Consider the following 18,547-nt stretch of genomic DNA (forward strand, 5'->3'; position numbering starts at 1 on the left):
CTCGCCGCTGCCCGCCCCGCCCTCGGCCCCGCCCCCAACTCGGCCCCGCCCCCAACTCGGCCCCGCCCCGCCCTCCGGCTCGGCCCCACCCTCCTCCCCGCCCCTCCGGCTCCGCCCCGCCCCCGGCCCCGCCCTCATCGGTGGGCGGGAAAGACCCCCAGCCCCGCCTGGACCCCCACCCGCTACAGGTGGATGCGGGTACCCGCTCGGGCCGAGGCCCTGGGGGCGCGTTGACCCCTCGCCCTGTCCCAGCGGGACCCAGGAGGCGCTAACAGCTTCAGACCTGGCTGTCAGGGGGCGGGGGGAGCAGGAGCCTGCGGAGGTGCAGAGGCCCGGGGAGCCCGCGAAGCAACAACTGGAAATTATTAATCGTTAATGCGCTTCGTATGGCCGCAGCCGCCTGTTGGCTCAGCAGGGCGGGTTCTTGCGCTCATGCCTGTCCCGGAGGAAGGGGGCCTTCGCGAGTCCTCAAGGGGCTCCGCAGGCCCCGGTCACCCCCCGGACTGGGCGCTCAGCTGGACACCCTGCAGCTGGCGCAGACCCCGCCTCCAGTGGACAAGTGGACACGCCTACAGTGGACAAGTGGACACTCCTACAGTGTCCTCCTGCACGTGGACAAGGCAGCAGGTTGACCTCGGGCTGCCTTTAGAGCCACAGGCCGCCCAGCGGGGCCACAGCTTTTCACTCAGGGGCCAACCACTCTGCCACCCCCGCCCCCAGGAGAATCCCTTCTGAAATAGAGACAGGACTTCTCCCCTCCCCTTCGGTCTGACCACGAAGCCTCATTCCCACTGGGAACACTTCTCTTTAGCTGCCGGTGTTCCGAGGTCTGCAGCAAGTGCAGGGAGGCCCCACTCCGACCGGCCACCCTCCCCTGGGGTTCTGATGGGTGTAAGCTGAGGGCCTGGAGCTGGAGCCTCACCCAGACCCACAGGGCAGATCCGAAGAGGGGGCACGCCCTGGACGTCCCTGGCTGTGACAGTGGAAGCCCAGTCCACATCCTAGCAAAGATAAGGGATATTTGTCCTGCTTAAATTCAGAGACTCAGAGCAGGTAGATCTTAGAGACTGGCTGGCAAAGTTCCCTCCTCTTACCTCCCTTACTGTCACTTTCATATAAGGAAACAGGGATTTCACTTGTCCCAAGTCACATGGGTGATCCAAGACAGCTTGCTGCAAACAGAAAGCCAGCATCATCCCTCCACGAAGGAAAAACCTGGCATCTGCTTGTGTGCTGGGAGGTGGTTCATTCATTCAGGGCCTGCGGGATAGATGACAAAATCCATAATGCACAGTCCTGGTTAAACCGTCCGTGCCAGTGTTACCAGGAAGGGGTCCTGATCCAGACCCAGAGAGGATTCTTGGATCTCTAGCAAGAAAGAATTCAGGGCAAGTCCATAAAGTGAAAGCAAGTTTATTAGGAAGGTAAAGGAACAAAAGAATGGTTAATAGACCCAGCAGCCCGGAGGAGTGTTATTTATGCCTCCCCTTTTTAGAGCATAGAGGGTAACTTCCTGTCATTGCCATGGCATTTGTAACTGTCACGGCGCTGTGGGAATGTAGCAGTGAGGATGACCAGAGGTCACTCTCGTTTCCATCTTGGTTTTGGTGGGTTTTAGCCAGCTTCTTTACTGTCAAGCTACGATGAGGAGGGAGCCAGCACAGTGGCTCACACCTATAATCCCAGCACTTCAGGAGGCCGAAGCAGGTGGATCACTTCAGGTCAGGAGTTCAAGACCAGCCTGGCCAATGTGGTAAAACTCTGTCTCTACTAAAAATATAAAAATTAGCCAGACATGGTGGCACACACCTGTAGTCTCAGCTACTGGGGAGGCTAAGCAGGAGAATCACTTGAACCTGGGAGGCAGAGGTTACAGTGAGCAGAGATCCAGCCGCTGTACTCCAGCATGAGCAACAAGAGTGAGACTATCTCAAAAAATATATACACATAATGAGGAGGGATGTCAGGTTTGTCCGCTCTTGTCCAGCCTGTCTGACTGTGGGCCACATGGTGCCGAGGGGAACCCAGAGAGCACCTGTGGCCTGGCCAAGGCATCTCCTTGAACTCACGGCGTTTCAGCCTGCCCGAGCCCTTCTGGGTGGGAGGGACGGCGATGCTCTCTGTCCCTACGTAAGAACCGTGCAGCTCAGACCCTGGAAGCCAGGACTGCATCCATAGTCCTCAACGGTGAGTTCACACAGCTCATCTACTTTGGATTTTCTGAACGGCTTTGCTCCTGGGCCCATTCTGTGTCTTACCTAGATGTTTTCCAAAGGAAATTGCTTAAAGAAACTGAAATCAAATCCTTAGCTGTGAAGACAGGACTTACCTTGAATGACAGCTGAGGTGCACCTAGAAAGCAGGGGTGAGTTGGGAGGAAGGAGCAGGCCCCAAGGAGACCAGAGGCTTGAGCCAGGCAGGCCTCTTCTCAAAGCTGTCCTTCCAGAGCGGGGCGCCAGCCCCCCACCCCCGCCTGGGTCCTAGAGATGCAGTGTCCTCAGAGGACTTGGCTTCTGGCTGAAGGCCTCTCCCCTGGGGGTCTGAGAAACAAACAGTGCCACACAAGGAATGTCAATCCCACAGCTTTGTCTTTTCGGCACTAAATGAAGCCGATGCCCGAATGGGAGGAAAGCCAGACCGGAACAGCGCAGGCCCCCACACTGCTGCTGCGCGTTCTTCATTTAGAAGAACGGCCTGTCTTCAGTCAGACAGCGGATCCAACACACCGGGCCCGCGTGCTGGCTGCGCCCCATGCCCGTCTTCAGTGAGCTCCGCCAGACAGTGGATTAAAGAAACACCCGTGCCCCCATGTGCTGGCTGCGCCCAGGTCTTAGGTTGTTCTGTGGCTCGGGATGTATGGATTTGCTGTTGAACCAACTGGTCCTCTCTTTCTTTCATAGGCACCCCTGTCAACCAAAATGCTTTTTAAAAAATAGAATCTTACGGCTGGGCACGGTGGCTCACGCCTGTAATCCCAGAACTTTGGGACTGCTTGACCCCAGGAGTTTGAAACCAGCCTGGGCAACACAGTGAGGCCTCATCTTGACGTTTTTTTTTTTAAATAGAGACAGGGTCTCGCTCTGTCATACAGGCTGGAGTGCAGTGGCGCGATCATAGCTCACTGCAGCCTTGGACTTCTGGGCTCAAGCAAGCCTCCCACTTCTGCCTCCTGAGATGCTGGGGCCACTGGAGTTGTAAAGTTCTACTTTTGTGACCTATAATTAATGTTTATATTTTTATTGCTCTATTTTCATAATTTATAATTTTAACATTTATTTCTATTTTTGTAGAGACAGGGTCTTACCATCTTGAGTAGACTGGTCTTCACCTCCTGGGCTCAAGCCATCCTCCCACCTCGGCCTCCCAAAGTGCTGGGATTACAGGTGTGAGCTACCATGCCCAGCCATCTACAAACATTTTTTTTTTTTTTTTTTTTTTTTTTTTGGGAGGGGGTTTCACTCATGTTACCCAGGCTGGAGTGCAATGGCCCGATCTCGGCTCACCGCAACCTCCGCCTCCTGGGTTCAGGCAATTCTCCTGCCTCAGCCTCCTCAGTAGCTGGGATTACAGGCACGCGCCACCATGCCCAGCTAATTTTTTGTATTTTTAGTAGAGACGGGGTTTCACCATGTTGACCAGGATGGTCTCGATCTCTTGACCTCGTGATCCACCCGCCTCGGCCTCCCAAAGTGTTGGGATTACAGGCTTGAGCCACCGCGCCCGGCCTACAAACATTTTTTAAAAATTAGCTTGTCGACCATGTACGGTGGTTCACGCCTGTAATCCCAGAACTTTGGAAGGCCGAGGCAGGTGGATCACAAGGTCAGGAGATTGAGACCATCCTGGCCAACATGGTGAAACCCCATCTCTACTAAAATACAAAAAAATTAGGCATGGTGGCGCCCGCCTGTAGTCCCAGCTACTCAGGAGGCTGAGGCAGGGGAATCGCTTAAACCCAGGTGGCAGCGGATGCCATGAGCCAAGATCATGTCACTGCACTACAGCCTGGGCAACAAAGCAAGACTCCGCTTCAGAAAAAAAAAATTAGCCTGTCGTCCGGTCACGGTGGCTCACACCTGTAATCCCAGCACTTTGGGAGGCTGAGGTGGGCAGATCACGAGGTCAGGAGCTCGAGATCATCCTGGCCAACCTGGTAAAAACCGTCTCTACGAAAGCACAAAAAATTAGCTGGGCGTGGTGGCGTGCGCCTGTAGTCCCAGCTCCTCGGGAGGCTGAGGCAGGGGAATTGCTTGAACCCAGGAGGTGGAGCCGAGATCGCGCCACTGCACTCCAGCCTGGCGACAGGGAAAGACTCTGTCTCAAAAAAAAATTAGCCTGTCATGGTGGCATGTACCTGTAGTCTCAGGTGCTCCGGAGGCTGAAGTGGGAGAATCACTTGAGCCCAGGTCAAGGCAGCAGTGAACTGTGGCCACGCCACTGCACTTCAGTCTGGGCAGGAGAGTGAGACCTGTCCTAAAAAAGTTTTTAACAAAGAGCTTTTTTGTACCTTATTTTAGATTAAGGTTACAGTTTTCAAAGAGCATTGAAAGGGACCTGTCATACTCAGTAAAGCAGCAAACTGAATTAAAAAGACACAGTCGGACACAACGCAGCCCGTCTGGGTGTCTGCACATGTGCTGGTGAGGCCGACAAATAGCCCTGAGCCCCTGGGCCCCAAAAACACGGCCTGGGACAGACAGAGGCAAAGGGCTGCCAGAGTTCTTGCTTTCAGGGCAGTCGGGTCTGAAGGAACAGCCTTGCTTGTTTGTTTGGGTTTTTGTTTCTTTTCTGAGATGGGGTCTCACTCTGTTGCCGAGGCTGGAGTAAAATGGTGTGATCTCAGCTCACTGCAACCTCCACCTCCTGGGTTCAAGCGATTCTCCTGCCTCAGCCTCCCGAGCAGCTGAGATTACAGGCGTCCACCACCACCATGCCTGGCTATTTTTTGTATTTTTAGTGGAGACAGGTTTTCACCATGTTGGCCAGGCTGGTCTTCAACACCTGACCTCAGGTGATCCGCCTGCTCTGGCCTCCCAGAGTGCTGGGATTGTAGGTGTGAGCCACCGCGCCTCGCTGGCTTCTTCCCAGATCTCTCAGTTGGGAGACCACCAGTTTGTTGGAGACATGGGGTCTGGCCAAGCCCAGATGAGGACACAAACCCAGACGGCAAGTGCAGCAGGTATCAGTCAGTCCAGCATGCCCTATGTGGGCGTCCCTCAATGCCAGTCAAAGACGGCTCCACTCTGGAGGCCTCCTCTTTGTGAGCTAAGAGCTGATTCTCCAAATGCTCCCTAGTTACACAGAAAAGGACCTTCCTTGTCTTCTGCAAAATAAAATCCAGATGGGATTTTGCAAAGAGCCGGGCACATGGCCTCCTTGGAACTGCACCAATGCACTTGTGCTCCTGGCCCTGTTCTGCATATTCACACTGGACGAGGACTTGCAGGCCAGAAAAACAGCTCTTGCTGAGTAACTGAAGGGACGACCCTTGGCTCCTGGGCTGAGAGACGTGCTAGAAGGTGTGCTGTCAACATCTCTGGGAGCAAATGTCTGCCCGTGTGGCCACACTCCACAGGCAGGTGCGTGTCTCTAGAGTACTTTAGGAAGCCTTGAGGGTTCAGGTCTGCGGGGGCTGCCTGGGAAGGGATGGAGACAAGGGGCCTTTGGAGGCAGCCAGTTTGCTCCACACAATGACAGGTGACCAGCTGTGCCCTTCCCAGGAGCCTCAGGGCTTAATGCATCCCTCTCCCGGCCCCAGTTCAGTGCAGAGTACACACAGGCTGGAGGCAGCTGTGGTTTCCAGCCCGGTACTTGCTGGAGACATTTACAAGCTTTGAAGAAATGTGTTTCGGTTTTGAGTCTTTACTGAGAATCAGCTAGGGGTGGGGAAGAACTTGGGGTGAGGGGAGGGTCTTCTCTCTTCCCTGGCCACATCGGCCTGGGGTCAACCAGGGCTGTATGGATGCCTCTCTCCCCACTCCTCTGTAGGACTCCCACCCCGCCCCCAACCGCTGACAAGTACTTCTGGAAGTCCCCGAAGGTGCCTTCACATGCTCATGAATAAACCTGGTCACACACATGGAATGCCTGCTGTTAGTTTTCTTTTCTCTTTCTAGCCCTCCCTGCCTGGCCTCTGGTTCTGCTAGTGTGTGACAGTGGACCTCCACCGGCCTCCAGTAGGGTGCCCTGCTGAGAACACTGTCAGCCCCTCGCCAGGCAGCGCACAGAGCCCCGGCACCGTGGCCAGTGCTGGTGGTGGAGGAGGCCCCTGCAGCTCACAGGCACAGGCTATAGCTGTTCTGCTGCAAAGTGCCTCTCGCCCCTCCCGGTTACAAGGGCGGGGGGTCCCGAGGCACCGTGGCTTCCTTTATGTCTGCCTTCTTCTGTAGGAGTCAAACTTGAGCCTTGCAGGCCTAGACCAGGACACAAAGATTGATTTTTAAAAACACCCCTTGGAGGGCCGGGTGTGGTGGCTCACGCCTGTAATCCTAGCACTTTGGGAGGCTGAGGCAGAAGAATCACCCGAGGTCAGGAGTCTTAGACCAGCCTGGCCAACACGGTGAAACCTTGTCTCTAGTAAACATACAAAACTTAGCCTGGTGTGATGGCACATGCTTGTAGTCCCAGCTACTCGGGAGGCTGAGGCAGGAGGATTGCTTGAGCTCAGGGGAGACCAGCGTAGGCAACACGGTGAAACACCATCCCTACAAATAATACAAAAGCTAGCCTGGTATGCTGGAGAGCGCCTGTAGTCCGAGCTGCTCAGGAGGCTGAGGTGGGAGGATCGCTGGAGGCTGGGAGGTGGAGGCTACAGTGAACCAAGATCGCACCTGTGCACTCCAGCCTAGGTGACAGAGAGACCTGTCTCAAAAAAAAAAAAAGAAAGAAAATAAAAAGAGATGGGAAGAGAAAGAGAGACAGAGAAAGGCAGGCAAAGAGGGGAGGGGAGCTTGGCCCAGGCGGGAGGCACCACACACCAGGCGTGGGAGCTCTGCTGGCCCCTTGGCTCATCACTGAGGAGCAGACCATGCGTTCTCCGTACCAAACACCACCTGCTTCCTGGTCAACCTCGGGAGCTCTTTGGTGGCTGGACACAGACCACCTGGGAGCCCTTAGCAGCCATCACGCGCCCATGATGGGGTGGGAGGGACTCTGAGTGGTACACAGAAGCCTCCGCCTTAGGCCTCTCTGGCTGGCAGCGACCTCAGGCCCTCATTCTCTGCCTCCTGGTGCCTTACTGAACACAGAGCTTCTCCATGGGGGCTTCAGTCTCCAGGGTAATTGCTGGAAGCTAGGCAGTGGCTCCTCCTCAAACGGATAGGGGTTCCCCTCCTACTGGGGCTCAGCCCAGTGTGCTGGGTTCCAGCTTTCTTCTCGGGGACCCACCAGCCTTTAAGCCACTCTGGCTTTTGTCACCTGCAGGGCAAAATCCACTTTCTTTTGCGATGAAAACAGATGTTGGTGTCCAGATGCTCCTTCCCCATGATGAGTGTGGATTGTGTGCAAAATCCTCTAGGATTCTGGTTCTTAACATTTAAAGGCACACTTTCAGAATAAGAAACCAAATGAAAACAGCATTCCAACATTCCTGCATGGATAGCATGGATTCCAAGACTTTTGTCTGTACTGCAGAATTACAGAGGTCTGTACAAGAATTCAAGGTACTCTCCAGATGCTGTCTGCACCTGAGCACAGTGCATAGCAGACGCCCACCTGCTGCTGCAGAAAGGGGCACAGAACATAAAACAACCACTTAACAGCAAAACGTGACCTCACTACCTGCACAAAGGATGCTCGCTGGTGTCCGGAGCAAACCCACAAATCGCGAGGGAGGGAGGCATGAGGGCTTCACTCAACAGACCTTGAACAAGAACACTTTCTCGCAAGACACAGTTGGGTCACAGCTGGTCTTGTGCAATGAAAACCAGAGGGGAATTTCTTACTGGGTTTCTACAGATAGAGACGAAAACTACATCCTCCATCTCAGGAAGCAGGAAAACACGGGGGGTGAGTGAGGCTGGGCCCCACACACCGCCCACGGGAGCGTGCACAAACTGCAGCAGGCTTTCTAGCAAGAGCTAGCGATATACGCACATGTCCTTTAATCAGATTTCTCTTCTTTTTTGAAACGGGGCCTCCCTCTATCACCCAGGCTGGAGTGCAGCGGTGCAGTCACAGCTCACTGCAGCCTTGACATCCCAGGGTTCAAGGGATCCTCCCGCATTAGCCTCTCAAGTAGCTGGGACTACAGGAATGCGCCACCATACCCGGGTAATTTTTTTAGACAGGGTTTCACCATGTTGCCCAGGTCGGTCTCAAACTCCTGGGCTCAAGTGATCTGCTTGCCTTGGTCTTCCAAAGTGCTGCGATTATAGGGGTGAACCACTATCCCTGGCTTTAATCATTTTAAGTGGAAATGTAACCCTTCTAGGATAATGTCCTACAAAAATGTGAGTACAAGCAAGCAGAGACATTTACAGAAAGATTTTCACAGATGATGCAATCCTAATAGCCAAAAGAACTAAACACAGCCTGTTGGCTCTATTGCTAGAAGACTGGCTGTCTCAGTCTGTTCACGCTGCTGTAATAAAATGCCATGGACGAATTTATAGAGCTGTCACTTACAGTTCTGGAGGCTGGAAGTCCACAGAGACTAATTTATAAATAATAGGGAGTTGTCCCTCTGGAAGTCCAAGACCAGGTGTGACACTCAGTGCCCAGTGAGGGCTGCTCTTTGTTCCAAGATGGCGCCATGTTGCTTGCTATACAGCAGAAGGCAGAAAGCCACCAGGTGTCAAGGAGCTCCCCTGCACCTGTCTTTTTTTTTTTTTTTTTTTTTGAGGGGGGGTTTCACTCATGTTACCCAGGCTGGAGTGCAATGGCGCGATCTCGGCTCACCGCAACCTCTGCCTCCTGGGTTCAGGCAATTCTCCTGCCTCAGCCTCCTGAGTAGCTGGGATTACAGGCATGCACCACCATGCCCAGCTAATTTTTTGTATTTTTAGTAGAGACGGGGTTTCACCATGTTGACCAGGCTGGTCTCGATCTCTTGACCTCGTGATCCACCCGCCTCGGCCTCCCAAAGTGCTGGGATTACAGGCTTGAGCCACCGCGCCCGGCCCCTGCACCTGTCTTATAACGTCATAACTCCGTTTGTGAGGGCTCCTCCTTCATGACTGAATCACTTCCTAAATGCCCCACTTCTTAATACTATCACACTGGGGATTCAGACATATACATTCAAATCATAGCACTAATGAAATAAACAATGGGGCTGGGCACGGTGGCTCACGCCTGTAATCCCAGCACTTTGGGAAGCTGACGTGGGCAGATCATTTGGGGTTGGGAGTTTGAGGTCATCCTGGCCTGCATGGTGAAACTCTGTCTCTACTAAAAATACAAAAATTAGCCTGGCGTGGTGGTGGGCACCTGCAATCCCGGCTACTCGGGAGGCTGAGGCAGGAGAATCACTTGAGCCTGGGAGGCGGAGGTTGTAGTGAGCCGAGATTGCATCACTGCACTCTAGCCTGGGTGACAGAGCGAGACTCTATCTTTAAAAAAAAAAAGAAAAGAAAATGATGGCGTAGCTGAGCTATAAAACACCGCACAGCCTCTAAAAACAATGAACAGATGTACATGTGGCCAGGAAAAGGCCAAGATGCAGAGGCAGCCTCCACACCTACCAGCTCTGCAGCTACAGATTCCACCAACTGCGGCTGAAAAGACAGATTCCCAGGGTGCTGAGGAGTCAACAGCCACATGTTTGCATCTACGGGTTCCACAGGTAGACTCGGGCTCTGGGACCTGAGCGCCCAGGATTTTGTTATCTGGCAGGTGTGGGGAGGTCCTGAAGCCAATCCCCCATGGATGCTGAGGGCCAAGGGTATTGTTAAGCTGTAGAAAAATATGCTTCAGGTTGATTTTTTTTTTTTTTTTTTTGGCAAAGTGTCCCCTTCCTCTTCCTCCATAAAGATACAGATAAATCTTCAAAGGAGAGTGGGGCTTTTGATATATTTACATATAGTTGTTTTTTTTCTTTTCTTTTTTTGAGACAGTCTCCCTCCGTCGCCCAGGCTGGAGTACAGTGGCACAATCTCAGCTCATTGCAACCTCCACCTCCCAGGTTCAAGTGAATCTTCTGCCTCAGCCTCCCGAGTAGCTGGGATTACCAGCTACTGGGCGCGTGCCACCATGCCCAGCTAATTTTCTATTTTTAGTAGAGATGGGCTTTTGCCATGTTGGCCAGACTGATCTCAAACTCCGGACCTCAGGTGATCTGCCCACCTTGGCCTCCCAAAGTGCTGGGATTACAGGGGTGAGCTACTGCACCTGGTCCAGTGTACTTTACAAATGAGTATTACTATTGCAGTATTTTTCAGGGTAAACCGCAGCACAGGGCACACTCTGAGGCATCCGTGTCTCGGTTTTGGGAGGAGCCAGGCTGGAGCCAGGCTCTTCTCCGCTCCTTCTGAAAAACCCTCGGGAAAGAAGCATTCGGCAGGCCCGCCGCGAGACCAGGGAGCATGGTGTCCACACACTGAGACCCACCTTGCATGGCTTCCTGGGACTTCCATTCACCACTTGTTGGTGAAAGATTTTCTTCTGATTTCTGTGACTGTTGTCTGTGTGATCATTAAGAAAACATTTTATATAAACTAACTATATTGGCTGACAGCGAGAGTTATTAGGGGTGACTAAGCTATTGAGATTGAGGCCCTGGGAAAGGAAGGTGGACCCATTTAGAGATGGGGAATTCAGTGGGGTTCTGTGGCTCACGCTTGTGATCCCAGCACTTTGGGAGGTTGAGGTGGGAGGACTGCTTGAGCGCAGGGCTTTGTGACCAGCCTGGGCAACAGAATAAGACCCTGTCTCAAAAAAAATAAAAATAAAAAAGAAAGAAAAGTGGGGGATTTGGGAAGGAAGCTGAGCTTACTCAAGATGGTGCATATAAGCTAAAGACGGGAGTAGCTGGAAGACACGAGCTAAGAGTTGGGGACGGTGCTCCGAAGGTGTGGCTGGAGTTTGCATCTGTGATGGCAGTGAGTCCCCTGAAGGGGAATGGCATGAAACAGGGGGCCAAGACCTTAAAACCTGGCCACTGTCAAGGCTCAGAAGGAAAGGGGAGCTGGTGAAGGGGACCAAGAGGTCCCCGAGCCAGTAAAGCAAGAAGGTGTTGAAGGGGTTAGGGGAGAATCCCGGGGTAGAGGAGGACTCACCCACAGATGCCCTCCACTTACCATGGGCTACATCCCAATAACCCCACTGTAAGCAGACAAGTTGTTAAGTCACAACCGCATGTAACACACCTAACCTGCCCTGTGTCATAGCTTAGCCCACCTTAAACGTGCTCAGGCCACTTACATGAGCCTGCAGTCGCAGCATCACATAGCCGAGGTCGATTTTACAAGGAAGTATTGACTAGCTCATGTGATTCAGCGTATCTGTTTCTACTGAAGGTGAAAACGCTGGCTGTGTGGGTGCACGGACCGCGTCTTACTTCTGCACCACCATAAAGTAGAAAAATCGTTAGGCAGAACCATCGTTCGCTGGGACCATCGGCACGCAGAGAATGAAGGCTGTGAGCTGAGTTCCAGGAAAGTGTTTGAGACGGAAGCTGACTTGCTAAGTGGGAAGGCACGCGAGGATGGGGGCCGTGAACTCTCTGCAAAGTGGTAACAAAGTCGACAGGCTGCGGGGGCAGTGGGATCAGGAAAAGCAGGGGGACCCCTGTTCACTTCTGCAAGTGGAGGGCGCAGGTGGGGCAAAGGACAGCCCCAGGGCTGGACAGCTCGGTAGAGTGGCATAGCAAGTTATGAGCCGGGTACTGAGTGGCAGGTACCCATGTGGCAGAGCTTCTGCCACTCCTCCTCCATGGCAGGAGTAAGCCAGTGATTGAAACTCTCCAGATCTCAGTATCCCATCTACAAACAGAGGGACTGTGACAAAGCCCCCAACAAGTGAACAAACATGCCACCCAATCCTGATGCTCCAATTCCAACCTCCATGCTCCAGTCCCACTGCAGTGGTACCCAGCAAATGTCCATACACTGATCACTATGGAGGGAGGGCGGGAGGGACGGTCCTGAAGCAGCCAGGGTCCCCGGCCCGGCACTTCCTTCTCTGTTGATGGGCCCTGGAGTGGCTGCTGGAGCCAGAGGCAGCAGGAGTACTTGTCATTTGTTTCAAGTCCTGAAAAGGTGGGGGAGCACTGCCTACATGGTCATGGGGGGGTCTCAAGTACAAGATCTGGGGCTTTGGGGAGGACCAGGTCCTTTCAAGTGCTGCCTGCCTCCCTCTAACCAAGCCCCTCCTGCACTCCATTACACCATTTTGTTCTTAAAACACGGGTGCCTTGCACCAGGGGTTACTCAGAGGCCCCTCAGATGTTCTTTCCAAAGGCCACGAGGCCTCAGCTCCACTGTGCCCCACAGGCTGACGGGTCCAGCATCTGAAATCCAAAATCCAAAACATTTTGAACGCTGACACGACACTCAAAGGAACTGCTCACTGACACACTCTGGATTTGGGATTTTCCGATTAGGGAGGCTGAACTGGTATGTATACCACACACATATTCCAAAATCCAAAACACTTCTGGGCCCAGGCGTTTCAGGTAAGGGTTACTCAACCTGTATTTGCACAGAATTTGGGAGACAGTTCAGGCGCTGCTGTTGAAGGGATGGCCACCTGCAAGTGAAACGGGCTCTTCCCTGCACTCGGTGACAGTCCCAAGCCTCCCTTCCCTCTAAGGACAGAGAAACAATCAGCAGCGTGGGTCAAGGAGGCAGCAGCTTCCAGACAGACACCTGCAAAACCCTGAGATCTTCTGTGATGTTTGGTGGGGTGAGAACCTCTGTACTTAATGTCAGTTCTACAAGCTAAACATCAAAAATGGTAATACCACAACGCACATCCTGGGCAAATACGAGACGGTGGAGGCCCTGGCGTGCAGTGCCCTCTTGCTGCCATGGAGACGTGGGAGACAGAGCCTTATGCCACCTGTTTAACTGAAGAGTCTCTACCACTTGAAGAAGCGCTGTTTCAAACAAAACAAAACCGATACTATTTGCAAATTCTTGGCTGGATTAAATCAAGAGTTCTCTGTTCTGTGCAACCAAGCAAAACACACAAGTAAACTGGATGCTGAGGTTGACATACATACATTTTCATCCACAACCTTGGTTTGAAATGCTTCCTATTTACTGGAATTGTTTCAATGCTTTTACTGATTTCCTTTGAAAAACATTTGATCTCATAACATATAAAGTACTTCCATCTGTTTTGTATAGTGGGACTCCAGTATAAATTTCTGTCCCATACATTTGGAAACCACTGGTGAAGTAAAAGGGCATGGTTGCTGGGATGAACGCTGGAGCCAAATTCCGGCTGGCCCCATCCATACCGGCCGTTATTTCCCTGGGCCCATCCCTCACCCCCCTCAGCCTCCCAGTCCCATCCACTAAATAGAACTAAACTGAGCAGGGATTTGCTCTGATGAGACATCAGCACGCAGTTACCTTCCCACCCCCACCAACATGTACAGACTGCACCCAATCACCCAGACTCTCTCGTGACCAAAGGTGTTATATGCAGGCCAGACGGCCGCCGGGCTGTGCCGCCAAGGCCCAAGGCTGCCCTGTGACCTTCCTCCCTTCAGCACCTCCTCAATCTCTGAGCTAGCCAGCTCCTGAAGGGCAGTGTGAGACTGTGACAGGCACAGGTATGAGGCTGTGGGGGGACTCTGTGTGAGTAAACTGAGGCTTCTCTACACAGCAGTTGGTATTTTTCCCATTTGCCTGCCTCTTCAGTGGCTGCTCCGGTTGGTCCATGCAGTGCTTGACTTTGCGAAGTACCCTGTGGAATGCTGTCTCTTTGGTGGCCAAGACTGGCCTTCATTTTCCGTCAGCACAAAGCACACACATGGAAGCTGTGAGGATTTCTTGCCCCCGTTTTACTCGAGACCCCTGAACGCGGCAGCCCACTCTGCAAATACCTTTGTTGGCCATGGGGGTAGAGGGAAGTTTGTTGAGAAGCGGTTCTTAGTTTCTCACTTGTTGAAAAATTACCCAAAACAGGAGGCAACACAGTCATGTGAATTCCATGTGATGGCTCAGCAGACACTCACAGAGCCTCGGTGAAGTGGGAGGGTTCCCAGGGGCGAGGCACTGGCTAACATCTTGTATTGCCCCAGGTCCTCTGAGTCAACACCCCAAAGGGGACTGAGAGAGCCAGAGATCACAGGGATTGGCTGGCCTTGGGAAACGTCCAACCGCCCTTGAAACATTGCAAAGTAACCCCATCAGCCTGTGAGGCTCAGGCTTCCCAGTTATAACTGCCCGTCCCAAGTGAATCTTGCTTAGTTTTTTGGGCATCATAGCAAAAAAAAAAAAGGCAAGAATAAGTAAAAGAAAAGGCAGGCAGGCAAGAATGTTTGTCCCTGTAGGGAGAAGAGCCTGGTCTGTGGACACCAGACACCATACCCAAAGACGTTTCTGGCATGGAGCCTTCGGCAACCCTTACAGTTTTCATTCAGAGGAAACGTGTCCTATTTTCCACAACCGGCAGCCTCGCCACCAGCCCCAGGAGGGAGGAAGCTCTCTCCAGCATCTGCAGGTTTATCCCGAAACAGCAGCTGCCAGGGGAAGGGAATAGGGCTCCGTCTTTTAAAACTCTCGTGTAAGCTGAGTATTGCAGTCATGACCTAAAAAGGCAAAGACCAGATACGCTGAGCCTGCTGTGGAAGCAGCCTGCACACGGCCAGAGTATGTCACCACTCAGCCATGTTTAGCACAGCCAGGCCAGTCGGGGTGGCCACAGGCTCCCGCAAGTGGCCATGAACACACTTCACATTGCCCGGGGCCCGCAGAGCAAATGCATATAACCTGGTCTTGTGTTGCCTGCACAGCCAACGTCCATGAAAATCCCCTTCACCAGTACTGACAACTGACGCCCGCCCAGCATCTCGGTGCCAGCCCAGATCCAGACCTGCAGATCAGGTCTTCTGCAGAGGCCTTCAATCCCAGGCTGCTTTCACTGCAAACGGACACAGCCCTTACGTAACATGGATCCACGCTTCGCCGGCCTCTTCCCACCTGTTGATGCAGGTGAGAAAGGGAGCTGGCAGGCAACGCCCTTCCAGGTGGGCTACAGGGAGTGTTTCCTTTCTCATTAGGTGGAGCCCTTGGCTTTCCTAATAAAGTGGGACCTGTTGAAAACGTAACAGAAACAAGGGAACGATCCTGAAGCCAGAGTGATGGAAGTGCCACAGCGGATCTTCCACTGCTGAAGGGAACTTCGGAATTCCCAAAGAGTGTTCACTGCAAAACGCCCATCCAGCTATGAAGGAAACGGGACTGACCACGTGCAGGAGAGACATCGCTCAGCAGTCACTGGAAAAGCAGGCTGTGGTTGCAACGGTAAGGATGGAGAAGGGAACGGTAAGAGGACAGAAATTCACAGTGCGAGAAGGGTTCCAGGTCAGCAGCAGACCCTACACACCCAGGGGCTTCACCACGACTGGACAGGCAGGCCAGGGCTGGGCCAGCCACGTTTCGCTCCGGCATGTCGCTCCCTCAGACTGTCCGGGAAGGGGCACCTCCTCCAGGGAGAAGGACAGCTTCTGGGGGGCCAGGGTCACGGGCTCGCTAATTCTTTCCTAGAGTCTGCTCTGTTTTCTGTCAGCAGTAAGGAAATACATCGAGCAAATGATATCCAGTCAGACTTTAATTAACTGCAGCCTTCTGCACTCCACCACGCAAGGAGAAATCACTTCCAGATGGGGAAAATGAAAGCTATTTACATAAAAAAGCAATCCCTTTATTTTAAGGAAATTTATCTCTCCCAAAGGTGTAGAACTCTGAGGGTCCAAGAGGCTATTCTAGGAATTCTTATTTAACAGATAAAATGCAACCGTACTCTTCATGTAGGCCAGCGTTTCCCATGTCCATGTTTCTAAGATTTTATTTTTAGGAATCTGACTTGGAGTAGACAAGTGTGGAACACTTGCCGTCACCCTCAAGCAGGCAGGTTATTCCGAGTGCTCTTCAGCATTTCCCCTGACCTTCTGCAAACAGGGAACCAGGTCTCCTCATCCGATGGCAGTTCAGGAAGGCTCGGTGTGCCGTCCCCCGCTCCAGGCAGTAGCCTCAGATCCGCCCCCATCACTCTGCGTGCCCCGTAACCGTCTCGCTGGTCTCGGCTTGTCTGCTCGGAGGAGCAACCCTAGACATGAGAAACCAGGCACGCTTCTTGGGGTGGGCAGCGTCCTTGGTGCTGGTTCTTTGTTCCGGAGAGAGGCAGGAGTGACGGTAGTTAGCGCCGACCCTGAGCTGTATTTGAAGACTGGAACACCTTGACCACCGCAGCTCCACACAGAATGTTCTCCAGCCTGCGCACCTCTCACCCAGCTATCAGAGAGGTCTCCGTAAGAGGAGCACAGTGAATGCTTTACTGACAATACAGATGACCAAAGTGACTTGAAAGTTGCTTGTTTTTTCGTTCTTAAAGGGGCTAGAGAAAAGGGACTGAGGGGAAGGAATGGGCACATCTTGGCTTGGCTGAATCACAGAGCCGTTAGCTGCTGCTTTTATCCAGGGGTGCTCCTTTTACTTTATGATTAGTATTTACTATGATTTTTTGAGATGGAGTCTTGCTCTGTCACCCAGGCTGGAGTAGAATGGCACGATCTCAGCTCACTGCAACTTCTGCCTCCCGGGTTCAGGTGATTCACCTGCCTCAGCCTCCCAAGCAGCTGGGACTACAGGCACCCGCCACCACACCCAGCCAATTTTTGTATTTTTAGTAGAGATGGGGTTTCACCAGGTTGGCCAGGCTGGTCTCTAACTCTTGACCTCGTGATCCACCCACCTTGGCCTCCTAAAGTGCTGGGATGACAGGCGTGAGCCACCGTGCCCGCCGCATTTGTACTTTTTTAAAGGCCCAGGGTGGTTCTGATGCGCACCCCCAGTAGGGAATGCAGCATCTTCACACAGCCCTCCATCCTGTCAAGGAGACATTTAACATAACTCCTACCGACATCTGTGGGCTCCCTGGGGATTACTGACAATGCCATAAATCAAGAAAGCAGCTTCCCTGCCTGTGACCACCAACAGTGAAACACAGCAGCTTGACATCTCCATGCTATGACAGGCCTTCCGGAAAACGACTCCTCACCAACCAGCCAAAAAGAGGAGTAGGGATCTGTGAACACATACCAGGAGTGACAAGAACCAGGTGCAGCAGTCCCTGGCTTCCCAGCACTCCCAGGTCGAGGACAGACAGCTGAACCGGCTGTGCCATCTAGAGATGGGCCCACTGCCCCTTTTCAACTATACAGCTCAGGCTGACAACCTCACCAGAGCAACCCCAGGGGCTGGGGGGCATCTACTGGGCTTCCAGGGGCTCTCCCAACCCCCTCCCTGCCCTTCCTGGGCTCCCAGGGAGCTCTCCTGACCCCCTCCCCGCTTTTCCTGGGCTTCTGGGGGCTCTCCCGACCCCCTCCCTGTCTTTCCTGGGCTCCCAGGGAGCTCTCCCGAACCCCTCCCCACTCTTCCTTCACTTCCGGGGGCTCTCCCGACCGCCTCCCTGTCTTTCCTGGGCTCCTGGGGAGCTCTCCTGACCCCCTCCCTGCCCTTGTCTTCTTTGGAATCTTCCTAATAGACCTTAGCTAAAGGCCACACCTCATCAACCACTCATTGTCTTCTCCTTGTTCTCGAATTTGAAACACTTGATGCACGAGTCATACCGACTAGCAGGGAAGCCTGGAAGCTGAGGAAGAAATGAGGCTCAGGATCAGAGCTGGACAGCGTCAGGAGAAACGCCGGCAGAGACGCAGGGCCCAAAGCAGGCAGTCATATCAGGAACCAAGGTGGGAATGAGGAAATCAGGTTTCCAGGCCGGTTTCCAAACCTTAACGTTTCCTGCTGTACGGCTGTTACAAGTTTTATGGATTCTCAGGAAATTCCCTCTCCTGAAAACTTTTTGAGACAGAGTCTCGCTCTGTTGCCCAGGCTGGAGTGCAGTGGTGTGATCTCGGCTCACTGCAACCTCCACCTCCCAGATTCAAGCGATTCTCCTGCCTCAGCCTCCCCAGCAGTTGAGATTACAGGTATGCGCCACCACACCTGACTAATTTTTGTCTTTTTAGTAGGGACGAGGTTTCACCCTGTTGGCCAGGCTGGTCTCAAACTCCTGACCTCAGGTGATCCACCCGCCTCAACCTCCAAAGTGCTGGGATTCCAGGCGTGGGCCACTGTGTCTGGCCGATTTTTTATATTTTTGGTTTCACCATGTTGCCCAGGCTGGTCTCAAACTCCTGAGCTCAAGCAATCTGTCCACCTCAGCCTCCCAAGCAGTTGAGACTACAGGTGTATGCCACCACGCCTTACAAATTTTTATTTTTGTAGACATCTCTATGTTGCCCAGGCTGGTCTCGAACTCCCTGGCTCAAGCGATCCTCCTGCCTTGGCCTCCCAAAGTATTGGGGCTACAGGTGCGAGCTGCTGTGCCTGGCAAGGTACCATTCTTGAACAGAAGTGGCAGGAACAAC

The 18,547-nt window shown here is 53.1% G+C and overlaps 1 protein-coding gene across 1 annotated transcript in view; it reads right to left on the bottom strand.

The window, feature by feature from the left end:
- Window positions 1–15,705: 15,705 nt before the first annotated feature.
- Window positions 15,706–18,547, bottom strand: part of VPS53 (VPS53 subunit of GARP complex) — a 166,638-nt gene continuing 163,796 nt past the window's right edge. Inside the window, exon 22 of the mRNA XM_032263449.1 lies at window positions 15,706–16,421. Coding sequence (XP_032119340.1) covers window positions 16,410–16,421 — 12 coding nt within the window. The 3' untranslated portion in view covers window positions 15,706–16,409. The remainder of the gene's footprint in view (window positions 16,422–18,547) is intronic.

This window comes from Sapajus apella, unplaced genomic scaffold (assembly GCF_009761245.1).
Source record: "Sapajus apella isolate SASKATOON/1434 unplaced genomic scaffold, GSC_monkey_1.0 scaffold136, whole genome shotgun sequence".
In the NCBI taxonomy this organism is placed as follows: Eukaryota; Metazoa; Chordata; class Mammalia; order Primates; family Cebidae; genus Sapajus; species Sapajus apella.